General features: G+C 45.6%; 1 protein-coding gene across 2 annotated transcripts in view; it reads left to right on the top strand.

Moving 5' to 3' along the window:
* ALG14 (ALG14 UDP-N-acetylglucosaminyltransferase subunit) overlaps positions 1-14146 on the top strand; it is a 119830-nt gene extending 105684 nt beyond the window's left edge. The window contains exon 4 of one of the 2 annotated variants that reach the window (XM_062191785.1): positions 13671-14146. In XM_062191785.1, the coding sequence (XP_062047769.1) occupies positions 13671-13952 (282 nt within the window). In that variant the 3' untranslated portion in view covers positions 13953-14146. Of the gene's footprint in view, positions 1-2079; positions 3000-13670 lie in introns of those variants that run through there. The other variant, XM_062191786.1, reaches the window with a different exon arrangement.
* Positions 14147-17387: the final 3241 nt, after the last annotated feature.

The following is a 17387-nucleotide window of genomic DNA, read 5'->3' as shown; positions in this document are numbered from 1 at the left end:
CACAGGGGGCTGGTGTTACAGCGAAGCAGGTTAAGCCACCACTTCAACACTCACATCCCGTATCAGAGTGCCTGTGTTCAAGTCCCTACTTCTCTGCTTCGGATCCAGCTCCCTACTAATGTACCTGAGGAGGCAGTGGAAGATGGCCCAAGGGTTTGGTTCCTGCCACTCATGTGGAAGACCATGATGGAGCTCCTGGCTCCTGGCTTTGGCTTGGCCCAGACCTAATTAGTGCAGCCATAGGGGGAGTAAAGCAACTCTCTCTCTCTCTCTTTCTCTCCCTCCTTCCCTCCCTTCCTCCCTCCCTGCCATCTCCCCCACCCCCACCACTCTGCCTTTCAGACAAATAAATCTTTCTTAAAGATTTAAAAAAGGAGCTAGAGCACTCAGTTGCTGGTAAGAAGAAAAAGGCTGAATGGATGTTCCTATAAATGACAGCAGAAGGGTTTGGAGTGTAGGTGAAGCTTCTGGAAGCTGTAAGAAAGACTGCCCCCTGGGGGCAGTGCTGTGGCATAGTGGGTTAAGCCACCCTTTGCAGCACCGGCATCGCATATAGGCGCCAGTTCAAGTCCTGGATGCCCCACCTCTGATCCAGCTCCCTGCTGATGGCCTGGGAAAATAGTGGAAGATGGCTCAAGTGTTTGGGCCTCTGCACCTACTTGGGAGACCCAGATGATGCTTCTGGCTCCTGGCTTTGGCCTGGCCATTGTGGCCAATTTGGGAGTGAACCAGTGAATGGAAGATTTTCTTTCTCTCTCTCTTCTCTCTAATTCTAACTTTCAAATAAATAAGTAAATCTTAGAGAGAGAGAGAGAGAAAGGGAACGAACCAAGAGGACACAGAGCTCTCAAGTGCACAGGCTTACACATGCCCTATGCTACATCCTAACTCTTGACGAAGACGGACTAAAATAACAAACTCACTTGAAACAGGCTATTCTCTTTTCCAAAAGCTCTGTGTATCATGTTCCAAGTGAGTGTGCCTGAAGGAAGGGTGGGGCCTGGACCAGGCGACCCTGGTCAAGCCTTTCCAGCCTTGTCCATGTTCACATGGAGGCAGGATACCTGTGGGGCTGTCTGGAAAACTTCTGAAATGCAGCCTGGTTAGACAGTCAATCTGGCTGTTAAGGTTCTCTGACGTCTAGTAGAGACGTGGACCTGGAGCTGGAAAGATGATGCAACATTGCAGATCATGACCACTCGGCACAAGTAGACAGCCACAAAGATCTAGTTTTAAGGCTTACAGAATAAACTGCTTTATTAGGTTTTACTAATTCAGTCAACATGAGCATATGATTAAGATGTTGTATAAAATTCTTTTTCCTCTGAAAATAGTCATAAATTTTCTTACCAAAAAGTCTATGGAGTTTCTTCTAATTTTTTGAAAGACTTGAGAAAGCTATTTAGGATTGCAATGTGAGTTGAATGTTTATTTCTCTTCTTAAATTAGTCAACACAGTTGTTTTTAACCAGTAGCCTTCTGTAAAAACTAGCAGAATTCAAAAGCATTAAAATTGTTTTGTAGCACAGGCATGCATTATACCCTCTCAAGGGAAAATCTCATTCATGTGGTAGCCTTCTCTTGAATATCCCACTTGTTGGACTGAACTCCTAAAATAATTCCAGTCCCACAAAAATATTCTGGGTAATTAGTCATTTTGCCCTTCATCAAGAATAAGCCAGCTGGTACATGAAAGAAAACGGGGTGAATCTTAGCTGATTGCATCTGTTTCTCATATATCTGTGTGACACTGGAGATCCACAAGCAGAGGAGAACAGCTCATGCCGTCCAGTGAGTGCCGACCGAGTGCCAGGTACCGTGCTAATGCTCAAAGCTGGACGTTGGGTGATTTGCCCCAGGCCACGCAGCTGGAAGCAGGAGCACCCAGAGGACACAGTGACACAGGACACAGCGCTGCTGAGTGCACAGGCGTACACATGCCCCGCGCCACATCCTGGCTCTTGACAAAGGAAGACAGACTAGAATAACAAACACAACCCCTCCAAGATCAGACTTCTGGATGCAGGAGGCCTGTTCCGTATTTCAGTTTGACCTTCAGCTTTTTTTTCTCTTTTAAAGGTGCTGTGTAACGGACCGGGAACATGTGTTCCTATCTGCATGTCCGCCCTGCTCCTCGGGATTCTAGGCATAAAGAAAGTGATCATTGTCTATGTGGAAAGCATCTGCCGGGTGGAAACCTTATCCCTGTCGGGAAAGATTCTGCTTCACCTCTCAGATTACCTCGTTGTGCAGTGGCCGACTCTGAAGGAGAAGTATCCCAAGTCTGTGTACCTCGGGCGAATCGTTTGACAAAGGGCATAGTACTAGGTTTGCAGTCTTGCCGTGGACCATGGTATTTAAGTGGGGGTGGGGCAGGAACCCACATGTTTACTGTGAAGGCTTCTGAAAGTCCCGGGCGTTACTGATGGTCAGGAGATTGAAAAAAAAAAAAAGTGTGCAGATAACTCAGTGACGACACTGAGACTGCTCATAAAACAAACATGATACACTGTAGACATGAAATATTTATGCCTCTTCTTACCAGATTTCTTCTCTAGAAAAAAAAATATCACTGACTACAAGTTATCTTCTGTTTACAGAGTGGTTTTTTTCTTAACCTAAATATAGAGTTTGTATGATTAGTAACATTTCCTGCCCCATAGCCTTTTTTTTTTTTCCCAAGTATCTGCTTTATAAAAAGGAAAGAAAGGTATTTGTTCGTTTTTGTTTGGATACAACAGGCTTTATTTCCTGTATGGAAGCAGTGATGTCCCCAGTGAACCCTTGCAGCGTAAAGGAAGCAGTAATATTAAATTGGCTTCATGACAACTTGCATTCTGCAGGCTTCCAGAACCCGAGCATAAACCAGTGTCTCTTTTTGTTGTTGTTGTTCAGTCTTGTTTTATGAGTGATTGGCCTCAATCCAAAATTATCTTTTAAAATCTCTTGTTCAATTGTTAAAATAAATTAAAAGGTGATAATAAAAGCATGATTCTATGTGTGAGGAATCCAAACTCTCAAAACATTAAAAGCACATTCTAGTGAATTCACACTGTCCCGACTGTGGTTGCAAAGGAGCTACCTGGGCCAGACACTGCACCAGGTGCTCAGCTTTGCTGCAGCAGATGTGGCCTCAGTGAGAGCACGGTCTCAAGCACGAACACCTCCATAATCTTAGGGATCCTGAACGTGAGTCCCTTGTTAAAGACAAAATTAAGCAATTCAAGTGAATGACCATCTCTGCCATTTTGAGATGGTTAGGATTGCCAGTGTATGCCAAGGGCCTCCACACAGTGAATTATAGAAAACTTTGCATGGATTCCAAAAAAAATTTTTTTAAGATTTTTTATTCACATATTTGAGGCAGAGTTACAGAGAGAGGGAGAGACAGAGAGAGAGGTCTTCCATCTGCAGGTTCACAAACCAAATGGCCTCAACTGCTGGAGCTAGGCCGATCCGAAGCCAGAATCCAGGAGCTTCTTCTGGGTCTCCTATGTGGGTGCAGGGTCCAAGCACTTGGGTCATCTTCCACTGCTTTCCCAATCTATAACTAGAGAGCTGGATTGGAAGAGGAACAGCTGGGACACGACCAGCACCCATTTGGGTGCCAGTGCCACAGGCGGAGGCTCAGCCTACTATGCCACAGTGCTGGTACCCGAAAAAATTTTTTGCAGCAAAATTAACATCTTTTAAAGATCATTTTTTTTGTTTTTGTTCCAATTTTTATTTATTTATATTTATTTGAAGGGCAGAGAGGCAGATCTTCCTTCTGCTGGTTCACTGCCCAAATGGCCATGCAAGTACAAGGGCCCAAGCATTTGGGCCATCTTCTAGTGCTTTCCTAGGCACATTACCAGGGAGCTGGATTGAAAGTGGAGCAGCCAGGACTTTAACCAGTGCTTATACAGGATGCTAGTGCCTCAGGCCAGCTTAACCTGCTATACCACAGTGCTGGCCCGTAAAGTGGTAATAACAGTTATACCAAACATTCACCTCTAAACTTACTTTGTTTCTCTGCAAACCTTTTTAAAAATGTATGTTTATTTTATTTATTTGAAAAGCAGAAAAAGAGACAAACAGGGAGAGTTCTACCATCCCACGGGTTCACTTCCCAAATACCTGCGACAGCTAAGGCTGGAGCCTAGAACTCAATCCAGGCCTCCCACACAGGTGACAGGAACACAAATACTAGAGCTGTTGTCTGCTGCTTCCCGGAGTGCACATCGGCAGGAAGCTGGAGTTGGAAGCAGAGCTGAGTCTGGAGCCCAGGCTGACACAGGATGTGGCCGTCGCAGGCAGCATCCCCACCACTGCACTAAACACCTGCCCCATTTCCACAAACTTTCTGAAGTATCCTAATACATTTACTAGACATTTATATGGTGCTTGCTGTATGCCAGGTGTTCTTTTAAGCATTTTTGAAGTATTATCTCTCTTTTTTTTTAAGATTTATTTATTTATTTGAAAGTCAGAGTTATACAGAGAGAGAAGGAGAGGCAGAGGGAGAGAGAGAGAGGTCTTCCATCTGCTGGTTCACTCCCCAATTGGCTGCAACAGCCAGAGCTTCACCAATCCAAAGCCAGGAGCCAGGAATTTCTTCCGGATCTCCCACATGGGTACAGGGACCCAAGGACTTGGGCCATCTTCTGCTGCTTTCCCAGGCCATAGCAGAGAACTGGATCGGAAGTGGAGCAGTCTGGACTCAAACCAGTGCCCATATGGGATGCCGGTGCTGCAGACGGCAGCCCTACCCTCTGTGCCATGGCACCGGTCCCGTATTATCTCCTTTTTTTTTTTCATTTATTAAACTTTTATTTAATGAATATAAATTTCCAAAGTACAGCTTATGGGTTACAATGGCTTCCCCCCTCCCATAACTTCCCTCCCACCCGCAACCCTCCCCTTTCCCGCTCCCTCTCCCCTTCCATTCACATCAAGATTCATTTTCAATTCTCTTTATATACAGAAGATCAGTTTAGTATATATTAGGTAAAGATTTCAACAGTTTGCCCCCATATAGCAACACAAAGTGAAAAAAATACTGTTGGAGTACTAGTTATAGCATTAAATAAGAGTGTACAGCACATTAAAGACAGAGATCCTACATAATATTTTTCTAATTAATTAATTTTCTATGCCATTTCCAATTTAACACCAGGTTGTTTTTTTTTTTCATTTCCAATTATCTTTATATACAGAAGATCGATTCAGTATATAATTAGTAAAGATCTCATCAGTTTGTACTCACACAGAAACACAAAGTGTAAAAATACTGTTTCAGTACTAGTTATAGCATCACTGCACATTAGACAACACATTAAGGACAGATCCCACATGGGATGTAAGTACGTATTATCTCTTTTAATCCTCTTTTAAGACCTTAATGGGATAGGAACTATTGCAATGCTCAGTCTATAGATGACTTGATTGTTAAGTGGCACAGCCAGGATTCAAGCCTGGCTTGAAAGTGGTGCTGGTTTCATGGGTATATGGCCTGTGCACTTACATAGGGTTCCAAGGTTATATTGTCACTCCTTTGAATTTCTTGATAACTAATTTTATCAAGGGACTCATATTTTAGACCCCCCTCCCAAGATTATGGAGCTGGTCCTGCATGAGACCCTGTGTTACTGGGGCCGCATCTACTACAATAGAAGTAGAACACCTGGTGCAGTGCCTGATCCTAGTAGCTCCTCTACAGTCAGAAAATTCTTTCCCTTCCCTCCAAGCTCTGCTCCTATAACAAAGCAAAAGGTGAAAAGTCCTCCTGTAGTATTTCAGTTTATGTTTTTCCTCCTAAACCTTTTGTTTGCAAAAGTATGACATAAATCTAATAAAGGAATGGTACATGATTAATGGAAGAGATTGAATTTGACTGAAAAGAAGCATGATCACCCAAGATGATATGATTAGAGTGCTGAGGGGCAAGGGTTGAAGGCGCCACTCAAGACACCCAAGTTGAACTACCTGGGTTTCATACACACATCGGAGTCCCAACTCCAGCTTTCTGGTAATGCAGACAGTGGTGATCTGCCACCTGGATAAGAGATCTAGATTGAGCTCCCAGCTCTTGGCCTCAGTATGGCCCAGCCCCACCATTGCAGTCATTTGGAGCTCTCTCTTTCTTCCTGCCTTTCAAATAAATAATTTTTTTTCCAAAACGCTGAGGCTCATCTAGCCTTTCCTGTTCTTTTAGGAAACCTTTCCCTGAACCAGGTATGTAGACACATCTATCACTGGGACATTTTCCTGGGTTTTGGCTGGAGATACAGGTGGCAGACAAAGTCTCCTAATCGTGAGAGTGCTTTGCTGTCTGGATTCAGCGGCCATGGGGCAGTCAAGTGGGAGTTCATCGTGCTTTGATTGCAATCCTCAAATCTCAGGCACTGGCTGTGTTCCCACTGACCTGCGGGCCTCGAGCATCAGACGGCCTATTAGACGGTCCCACCAGGGCCTGAGATGACATGAACTCCACTTTCTAGAGTGAACGTGATTTCCTCAGGGACAGCAGCATCCGCGTTTTATTCCTGTTTAATCTTTCTCCGCTTTGTATTTTGTCCCCAGGTAGCACCAGGTAAGCGGTTGTGAGGGAGAGTGCACTGCGTTCAGTTCAGTTGGTGCCGCCCTGTGCCACAGAGCAGCTCTCCCTGGCCCCACGGGCAATCCTGCCGCAGGAGCTGCTGTTGGGCCCGAGCTCACAACGCTCAGATGGGGAGGAGGCCTAGAAAAGAATCCATAATTTTTTCCAGAAACATACGTCCCAGATGTTTTGCAGAGCCTGACTTAGTGGTTAGCCTGGAATGCCAGAGAAAGAATCTGTATGTGCTACAACACTCAGAGCTTAGAAGTCTCATCACTCGGTGCAGGCTCCCGTCCACACATCCTGAGCCAGGCCAGGGGCATGTTGTGGCCTGGTAAACGAGCACATACCCTGCTCTGTGTTATTGTTATGGCTGATTCAAGCCTCCAAGGTCATTCTTAAGTCCAGGGGGCTGGTTCGAGGTTGTTGAAGTCCAGGGCCAGCCTCCTTGCTGTGCTCCTCTGTGACATCCAGAAAGATAGTGCGCCTGTCTCAACCCAAACTGCAGAAGATCAGTAGCTCACTTGTCCTTTTCAATTTCCTTTAAAACACTCTGGAATACAATTTTTACCATAAGAGACCATTCATGAAAAAATTAACTGAATCAGCCTTCGCATGAGAGGCAGGGAAGCTGCACCTGCTTCCCGGGGAGGTTTTCATCGACGGTTCAGCTCGAAGTTCTCAGCAGCTGCCACGCCAGAAGACCCTCTGCTTCCGATGGGACTCCCTAAAGTCACGGCAGGAAGCTTCCCCTGGATCGAGGGGTGCTATGAAATCATGTCCGCAGAAGCAGTGTTGTACAGTTTTAAATTAAACAGCAAGAGGTCCTCACTGGGAAGGCGATAACCCACACTTGCCCCTTAGAAAAGCATCTTGGAGCACGTTGTTTATTTGAGCCTCCCAAGATACAGGGTAGGTTAAAATTAGGAAACTTACCCCCTCACTGTGCAGGTCCTTGGGCTGGGTCAGTGGTTTATATTTTCTGCAAAGCCTTGTCCCCCACAGGAGTCTGATAGCCAGGTATCCAGGTATTAAGCACTTTGGGTCAGTGCTAAGAACATTGTCACAAGTATTAGGCTGTCCGCTGTGCAGTTCAGCTCTGACACCAAGAGCACACAGCAAGAGCAGACATCCAAATCTTGTCTGCCTCAAGCTCTTTCTGTTAGGGATCATGCCTCCAGTGCTATAAAATTAAATCATCTACAATTGTATTCTGGTTGCCAACTCCTTGTAAACACAGCTCCTCCTTTTCCCTCTGGAGTAGTAAACTGATGCTGGCCCTAGTAGCCTGTCATATCTCTCAAGCAACAAACTTCAGAACCATTCTTGGGTTTTTATTCTCTTCCCTTACCCCCAGATAATTATTTGCGTGTGTGTGTATGTGTGTGTGTTTGTATGTATGTGTTCATTTATTTTCATCTACTTAAAAGACAGAATGACAGAGAGAAAGCTCTTCCATCTGTTGATTCACTTCCCAAATGTTGAAGCCAGGAGCCCAAAACTCTATCCGGGGCACCCACGTGGGTGGCAGGGGCTCAAGCACTTGAGCCATCTGCTGCCTCCCAGGATGCATTAGCAGAATGCTAGATCAGAAGCAGATAGGCAGGACTCGAACCAGGAACTTCGATATGGGATGTGGGCATTCCAGTGAGCAGCTTAACCCCCTGTGCCACCACACCTGCCCCATGCCTTTTTTTTTAAATGCCCCCATAATTTTCCCTTGTCTTTTTTTCCTCTTCTCTCACGCGGTTATTTGTACTATCTTTTCTCCTTGTTGTCTGAATTCACCTGTTGATTCTGGCTTTGACCTGCCCTCTGTTTCGCAGTCCCATGGGCACAACCTAAGCCAGCTCTCCATGGAAGGTCCTTGTCTGATGATAACATCGTACGGAGGAGTTGAAGCGCAGCAAAGTAACTATTTAGCAATCATATAACTAGAAAGCGGCAGCTGGAATTTGAACCCAGGCACTGGAGCTCAGGCTACACTTACCTTAACAGCTGTGTTAGGTTTTTAAAAAGTGCTGCAAAGGAAATGAACAGGGAGCTGTGATGGAGCGGACGGTGCTGGTGCTCTGCATAGGGATGCCAGGAAATGCCTCTCTAAGAAAAGTGCGTGAGAGCCCGGATGTGAAGGATAGTACCCTAAACATTTCCCCCTCCTTCTACCTCTCCCGCCAAGCCCTCCTCGTCTCCCACAGCCTAGCTTGAGCAGCTTCTTCAATGAGCCCCTGGAGAGAAGCTTAGCACTGAGCTACACTCCATCACATGGCAGAGCCTGATTCCTAGAAACACCTGTGCGAAGGGAACGACGAATGCTTCTGCTAATCATTTCTTGTCTGCCTTACCTCGGGGACTCTACCTCATGCAAGTTTTGGATCCTTGTTCCACTCCTGGTAATTCTTACATCACGGTCTGGACAAGATACAGGCATAACTGAATACATAAATTCTTAGAGCTTCAGACTGTCTAGGCCTGCTTTGGTGCTGTTATCATGTGGTTCTCACAGTTTTTGGTCTTGGGACCTCGTTAGTCTCTAGAACTGTTGAAGACCCCAGTGAACATTTGTTTATGTGAGTTATATTTGTTATTTTTTTATCCCAGTATTAAAAATTGGAGAAAACTTTAAACAAAATGTACAAGGACATATTCCATTAGCCCCAGAGCAATGCTCCCATTCACACGTTCTATAGGATCTGGGAAACTATATAATCGTGAGAATGAGAGGCAAAAGCAAGCCACACCTTAATACTACGTGGAAAATAATTTAAACCTCATGGACCCCTCCCTGTCTTGAGGGCCCCAGGGACCCCTGGGCCACATTTTGAGAGCTGCTGCACTGCACAGCGTCACACCAATGATTTTAGCTCCTCTAAAAGCCTGTAGTCAATGATCTCTGTATTCCTTTGATTGCTGTCTGACAAACTTACTGGCTTAAAATAGCACATCATCTCCTAGTTCCATGAGTCTGAGATCCAGACAGGGGCTCAGGACGGCACAAGGCTAAAATCCAGGTGACAACCAGGGCTGACTTCTGATCCAAAACTCTGGATCCTCTTTCAGTACAGGCTCATTCAGGTGCACGTGGCAGAGTTCATTTCCCTGCAGCTGTGGGACTCATGGGAACCTCTCCTAAAGTCCAGTTGGTAATGTTTATTGCAGCTCAATTCACAATAGCTAAGACCTGGAATCAACCTAAATGCCCATCAACAGTAGACTGGATAAAAAAATTATGGGACATGTGCTCCATAGAATACTATATAGCGGTAAAAAAAACAATGAAATCCGGGCCAGCACCGCGGCTCACTAGGCTAATCCTCCGCCTGCGGCGCCGGCACACCAGGTTCTAGTCCCGGTCGGGGCGCCAGATTCTGTCCCGGTTGCCCCTCTTCCAGGCCAGCTCTCTGCTATGGCCCGGGAGTGCAGTGGAGGATTGCCCAAGTGCTTGGGCCCTGCACCCCATGGGAGACCAGGAGGAAGCACCTGGCTCCTGGCTTCAGATCAGCGCCGTGCACTGGCCACAGCGCGCCAGCCGCGGCGGCCATTGGAAGGTGAACCAACGGCAAAGGAAGACCTTTCTCTCTGTCTCTGTCTCTCACTGTCCACTCTGCCTGTCAAAAAAAGAAAAAAGAAAAAAAGAAATGCAACAAAATGGAGGAATCTGGAAAACATCATGCTGAGTGAAATAAGCCAGTCCCAAAGGGACAAATATCATTTGTTCTCCCTAATCAGTGACAACTAACCAAGCACCAAAAAGAAAACCTGTTGAAGTGAAATGGACACTATGAGAAACAGTGACTTGATCAGCCCTTGTCCTGACTGTCGATGAACAACTTAATACTTTATCCCTTTTAGTATTTTTTTGTTCTAGTTAATACTATTGGTTGAACTCTGTAATTAACACACAAATATTCTTAGGTGTTGAAATTTAACTGAAAAGTGACCTCTGTTAAATGTAAGAGTGGGAATAAGAGAGGGAGGAGATGTACAATTTGGGACATGCTCAATCGGACTTGCCCCAAATGGTAGAGTTAGAAACGTGCCAGGGGATTCCAATTCAATCTCATCAAGGTGGCATGTACCAATGCCATCTCACTAGTCAAAGTGATCATTTTCAGTTCACAATTGAGCATAATGAAAGGATTAAGAGTCAAAGGGATCACATAAACAAGACTAGTGTCTGCTAATACTAAGTGAAAGAAATAAAAGGAGAGAATGATCCAACATGGGAAGCAGGATACACAGCAGACTCATAGAATGGCAGATGTCCTAAATAGCACTCTGGCCTCAGAATCAGCCCTTAAGGCTGAAGAGCCCATGAAAGTATTTTAGGCATGGAAAGCCAAGACACTCTGGAAAAAAAAACTAAATGAAAGATCTCTGTGAGTGAGATCCCAGTAGAAAGAATGGGCCATCAAAGAAGGAGGTACCTTTCTCTGAAGGGAGGAGAGAACTTCCACTTTGACTGTGACCTTGTCTAAATAAGATCAGAGTTGTCGAACTCAAAAGGCTTCCATAGCCTTGGCAACTCATGACAAGAGCCTAGGGTAATTACTGACACCATAAACAAGAGTGTCAATTGTTAAGTCAACAACAGGAGTCACTGCACACTTACTCCTCATGTAGGATCTCTGTCCTTAATGTGTTGTACAATGTAAATTAATGCTATAACTAGTACTCAAACAGTACTTTACACTTTGTGTTTCTGTGTGGGTGCAAACTGTTGAAATCTTTACTTAATATATACTAAATTGACCTTCTGCATATAAAGATAATTGAAAATGAATCTTGATGCAAATGGCATGGGAGAGGGAGTGGGAGGGTTGTGGGTGGGAGGGAAGTTATGGGGGGGAAGCCATTGTAATCTAAAAGCTATACTTTGGAAATTTATATTTATTAAATAAAAGTTAAAAAAAGACCAGTTGGAGGTATTTGGGTCATAAGGACTTGTATGATTGGGTCAGGCACACCTGGCATATATAATCTTCCTGTTGATTAACTAGAGTCAAGTAATTAGGCCCATGATTACATGCCTTTTGCCATGCAACTTACTGTGTGAGTGCTATCCCATGATATTCACAGATCCCACTTATACCTAAGGATAAGTGATTGTACAGGGCAGGGATACCAGGAGGTACAATATTAGGGACCATCACAGACTTCTGCTCTTCTCTTTTGGGGGAAACAAAAATTTTTTATCCAACCTCTCACCTTCACCACCAAATTTCTACTCTCATTCCCCAGTTCTTTAATTTGGGGAAGTTCATGTTTGCCAAACTCCATCCTTGTTCAAGCAAGTTACCTAACCTTCCTGTAAAATAAGCATACCTCTTCTAGAGTTATTGTGAGCTTTCAACCATCTGCATTTTAACACAGAGCCTGCCACCCAGGAAGGCCTCAGTGACCTTATCTCTCATCAGTGGTGGCTTCCTTGGTGTGTACGTGTCTTGAAGGACAGCTGTCCTCAACCTAAGCAGGGCAACAACTTCCAGCCCTGTAGGATGACTCTAATCAAAACGGAGCAGAAAGGGCAGGCATCTGGCCCAGTGGTTGGGCCACCCTCGTCCCATGTTGGAGTGCCTGGATTCATTGCCGCTTCTAGCTCCCAGCTCCAGCTTCCTGCTGGTGCAGACCCTAGGGGGCAGCAGTGATGGCTCAGGTAATTGGGTTTCTCTCACTTGAAGGGAGACGTGGCTTGAGTTGTCAGCTCCCAGCCCAAGCCCAGACAGCTCCAAACTATTGCAGGGAGTGAATCAGCTGAGGAGAGCATGCTCGCTCGCTCGCTCTCTCTCTCTTTGTCTTAAAATTTTAAAAAAAAAAAATAATGAGTAGAAAATACATGTTGCTAAGGTCTGGAGAAGCTGGAGACCTCGTACACTGCTTGTGGGGATGTACAATGATCCAGCAGCAGAGCAGGGCAGTTAGGCAGGTCCTCAGAAACCAAACGTGAAGTTCACACATCATCCAGCAGTTCCACCTGTAGCTGTGTGCCCCAGAGAGGTGGAAAATGTTCACACAAACACTCATTCATGAAAATTCATCATAGCGTTATTAACATAATCAAAGGGTAGAAACAACCCAACTGTCCATCGGTTAATGAATGGAGGAGCAAAATGGTGGTCTACTCATGTAACAAAATATTATTCAATCACAAAAAGTAATGAAGTGTTAAAGAAATGCTCGATGTTTGAAAGGATAAATGTATTTACCCTGATTGGCTATTACACGATATACCAAAACTTCATGTGGCACCCGTAAATATACACAATTGGATATGTCTGTTAACATTTTCTAAAAAATAAAAAAAAAATTAAAAACTGAAGTACTAATATATGCAACAGTATGGATGAATCTTGAAAGCATTATGCTAAGAAGCCAGTCATGAAAGACCACATGTTGTATGATTCCATTCATACGAAATGTCCAAAGCAGGCAAATCCATAAACAGCATGCATTAGTGGTTGCCAGGGTCAGCAGGAAGGAGGGGAGGGCGACTCCCTGTGGGTATGGGATTTCTTTCTGAAGTGATGAAAATGTTCTGGAATCACTCGTGATGGTTATGCAACTCTGTGAATACACTACAAACCACTGAATTGTACACTGGGTGAAATTAGGGTGTATGAATTCTATCTCAGTAAAAAAAAGTCACCAATAGTAATATATCTACCTATATATTTGTGGGTTAGTACACAGACGAACAAAAACAAAACAAAAACTGGCACAGCAGCCAGGAAGCCACCACAGGGAGTGTTTCTATTTATTGGGATTCCATGTCTGCCCAATGCCAGAGACAAAAACTATGAACGTGCTTCAGACACAGCAGGGCTCTGAGGGCAGGGCTCAGTAGGAACTGGTCTCAGCCTGAAACGAATCGCTCCACCACCCCATGAAGATGCCTCATCCAGAGGCCTCATGCCACCCTCCTACCCTCACCAGAAGCTAAGATAATTTGGGTGTGTTTTGTTTTTCATTTTGTCTTACAGGGGCCTCAGCCATTGTGGACATTAAAGGAGGGGAACCAACAGATAGGAGCTCGCTTGCTTGCTCTCTCTCTCTCTGCCTCTCCAATAGATTTTTTTTTTTTTTTTGACAGGCAGAGTTAGAGAGAAGAGAGAGAGAAAAGTCTTCCTTCCAATGGTTCACCCCCCCAAATGGCCGCCACAGCCAGCGCTGCGCCAATCCAAAGGCAGGAGCCAGGTGCAGCCTCCTGGACTCCCATGCAGGTGCAGGGCCCAAGGACCTGGGCCATCCTCCACTGCACTCCCGGGCCACAGCAGAGAGCTGGACTGGAAGAGGGGCAACCGGGAGAGAACCCGGCGCCCCAACTGGGACTAGAACCTGGTGTGCCGGCGCCGCAGGCAGAGGATTAGCCTAGGGAGCCACAGCGCCAATAGTTTTTTAAAAGCCTTCCAATGCACTCCTGCAGTGATGACCTTGCCACTTCCCCATTAAGAAGTAAAGCAGGATTTTCATCCCTTCCATTTGAACTGACTTGGCCTACACATGAACTTGCTTAACCACTGGCTACAGCTGGAATGGCATTCTGACTTGGTGTCTTGCTCACTCTCTGGACAGAACCCCTCTCAGCACCCAGTGACCATGTTGTGAGAAGTACAAGCCACATGGAGAAGCCGCGTGCGGGCGGCCCAGCTGACAGTGGCCTCACGGCGCAGACTCCGAGTCATCTCGGTCCAGGCTCTACACATGTGCAGGAGGAGCCTGCAGATGATGGCATCGCCGGCGCTGGAGGCTCCCGGAGCCTCCTCAGGCTCCCAGCCGGGGCTCAGACACCGAGGAGCAGAGAAAAGCAGCGCCTCTCCCCCACCTCCTTTCTCCTGTGTCCTGTGAATGGCTGCTGCTCACAGTCCCTGGGCTTATTTTCTCCCACACGTTTTGGGATAAATTTGTTACAAGTAATAGGTCATTAGAAAAACAACCTTTCAAAAGAGGCCAGTTTCTGCAAAGGTTGGTTACTTTGGCCTAATATTAAAAGGGGAAGCAATTTCTCGCCCCCGAGGCAAAGGGAGCCGAATTTCTGCATGGTGAATAGGAAAAGGATTTTTTTCCTCCTTGCTCCTTGGCCTGCATGTAACAGTGAAACAGAAACCAATGGATTCTTTTAAATCTTTTAACCATATGCAGATGAATAAGCAAATGGTTGGACCTGATTCCTAATCTCTTTTCCTTTCCTGTGTAACTGAGAATTTTTTTCCACTCTAATAAACTTGAGCATTTAAACAGAAGTCATGTGTCACATGTATGACGTGTAGCAGCAAGAATGTAGAAAAGGAGATAGCTGAGTGTGGAGATTTAATTAATACCCAAACCACTCCACTGAAAGTAGGAACAATGTTTCTGGCAGAAAGATGCGCATTCTTTTTTTCTTTTTCCGTCTTAGAATCATTTTTCTTTCCCTCCTCTCAGTCTTTGTAGGATAATGATTTAAGATTCCATAACTGTAAGGGGAACTCTGCGAAGTTTGCACTTGAGCTGCAGCGACTGAAGGGCAGTCATCTTTCTACGGCACGAGCAGGGCCTCCCCCATCCCTGGGCCTCCGTGTGGATGGCCAGCTCCTGGAAGCAGCAGATTAGAGTGAGAACCCAGCCGCAGCAGGAGGGAGGAAGGAGTCCGAGATGACAGGCTCCTCTCGCCTCTCAAAGAAGCAAGAAAGGAGTTTCACTCTTCAAAGAAAAGGGAAGAAAAACAAGACTTTTATGGAAATCCCATATACAGAGTTGGCAGCAATTCAGCAAGGAATAAAAAGTATCCCAAATGTTCCCCTATTCAGTTTCCAGTCTGGCAGGCAAATTAAAAAGAGGTTCAGTTTTCAAACTGATTTGCCCCAAGTTAGCTGGATGTGAAACCATGGAAGGCATCTGAAGGGGGCCCGGGCTCCGGTCCATTGACAACCCAGTCAAACACGCTGGCGAGAGCGGCCAGGCACCGGGAGCTTGCACTGTTCCCTTGAACATCTGACAGCAGGGCATTCACGGAGGAAATGATTAGAAGGCTGAGGTTGGATTCGAAATCCATGCTCAGGGAGGAGAAGGAAGGAGAAGTCACAGGTGAACCAGGATTGGCCATGCGTGATCAGCAGAGCCACTGGGTGGGCAGTGGGTCCACGGGGAGTCGTTAGACCACAGCAACCCAGTGGATGCCCGCTGCTTTCATCTGTGTTCCACCACTTCCATAACCGTGAGTTCTACAGATGTGTTTTATGTCGGACATTTTCCGATGCTGAAAACTCTACAAAGAATGTCTTGATTATAGATAAAAACCAAACAAATTGCACTTGTAAAATGAGAATGAGAAAAGACGTTTCTAAGTGACTTGTATTGGCCTTGAACGCCTAGAAACATAAATTGCAGTCTGCAGATCTGACTTCTGAGCCGCGCTGGGTTTCTCTGGCTTGAAGCGCTGTGTCCGGGGCCTCTGGGTACACAGCTATCAAGGACAGAATGTCACGTTACTGTTGAACCACTTAAGGGCTGTGCTTCTCCTTGTTCAGTAAATATTTGAGGTGTGCCAACATTAACCCGACAAGACCTTTCCAGAGGCGGGAGGGCGCTGGCTCCCACCAAAGGATCCCCTTTCTTCAAGGACACACTTCCTGCCCCATGGCAGAAGCCTGACTGACAGGTCACCCCCGGTGGATAGGAACGCTGGTGCTGACCCCCAGACTGTTTTAGCAGCTGAAGAGATTGCCTCGTGGACACCGCCCAGCTGGGTGCTCAGTGCAGGACGGAGCCGGGCGTGAAGGCAGGGGAGGTTGCCTGGGGACCTGTAGGTGCCAGGGCTGCGTCTGCTCAGGGGTAGCTGTTGCTGCCACCTCTCTTAGAGAAAGAAGAATGGACACAGAAAGCGTGAGTGATTTCCCCGGAGCTGCACATCGGGGTAGTGGCCCAGCCTAGGCTGAGAGTGACATTCTTACATTTCCATGGCTGTTTGCTTTGGTGCTGCCACACAACAAAACCCACAAAGGCTGCAAGCACCTGAGGCTCTCACAAGACACAGAGTGAGTCTTGGAAAGCCGTCCTCCAACAGCTAAGTGACCTCTGTACCAGGCACGACGTTGTGGGTGCCAACTGAGGATGTAGCAGACAGCAGCAATGGCGAAGCCTCTTCCAGAAAAATTTACCATGGGAAGTTGATTCATCAGAAAAATATCTGGTACCAGAGTCCGACAGTTAATCCTAGGATTTCACTCTTTGTTCTGAACTTCTGACCTACAGCTGCTGCTCCAAGCGTGGAATATCAAGAAGGTAACTTCCCTGGATTTTAACCTTGTTGAACAAATGTTTGGCCAATCGTATAAGTAGGTCTTTGTTTATTTCCTTTAAACTTCTAAGACCAGGAAATTAGTTCTGATATGTTAAGACCCCTGCCTTCCCTCCAAGGACATCCTGAGGCACAGAAATAAAATTTAGCCAAACATATTTTCAATAACTTTATTTGTAATGAACCATCCAGCAAATTATAGGTAATTTGGAAAAGCAAATTTCTGAAAAAAGCTATAAAAATATTACAATATTTTTAGAAGGCATACTTTGATGTGCTTAATACCAAGTAGCCAATTTAGCTGCACGTTGGACACTAACCACAAATATCTAAAGTTAGTAATAATAACAGTAGCTAACAGTGTTGAGTACTGATGTCCTAGCCCCAATTCTCAGTCAAACATATGAAGGTTCTTCAGAACATTCAGGGAGAAATTGAATTAAAAGATAAAGTTTATTTTGGTGCACAACATTTGCAATTCAGGAATGGTTCTTTCAAAACATATTTTCCTTGAAGCTTATGAAGACCCTC

The sequence above is a fragment of the Lepus europaeus genome, chromosome 5, assembly GCF_033115175.1.
Source record: "Lepus europaeus isolate LE1 chromosome 5, mLepTim1.pri, whole genome shotgun sequence".
NCBI classification, from domain to species: Eukaryota; Metazoa; Chordata; class Mammalia; order Lagomorpha; family Leporidae; genus Lepus; species Lepus europaeus.
The sequence above is the reverse complement of the archived record's forward strand: the minus strand, read 5'-3'. Positions and strand labels throughout refer to the sequence as shown.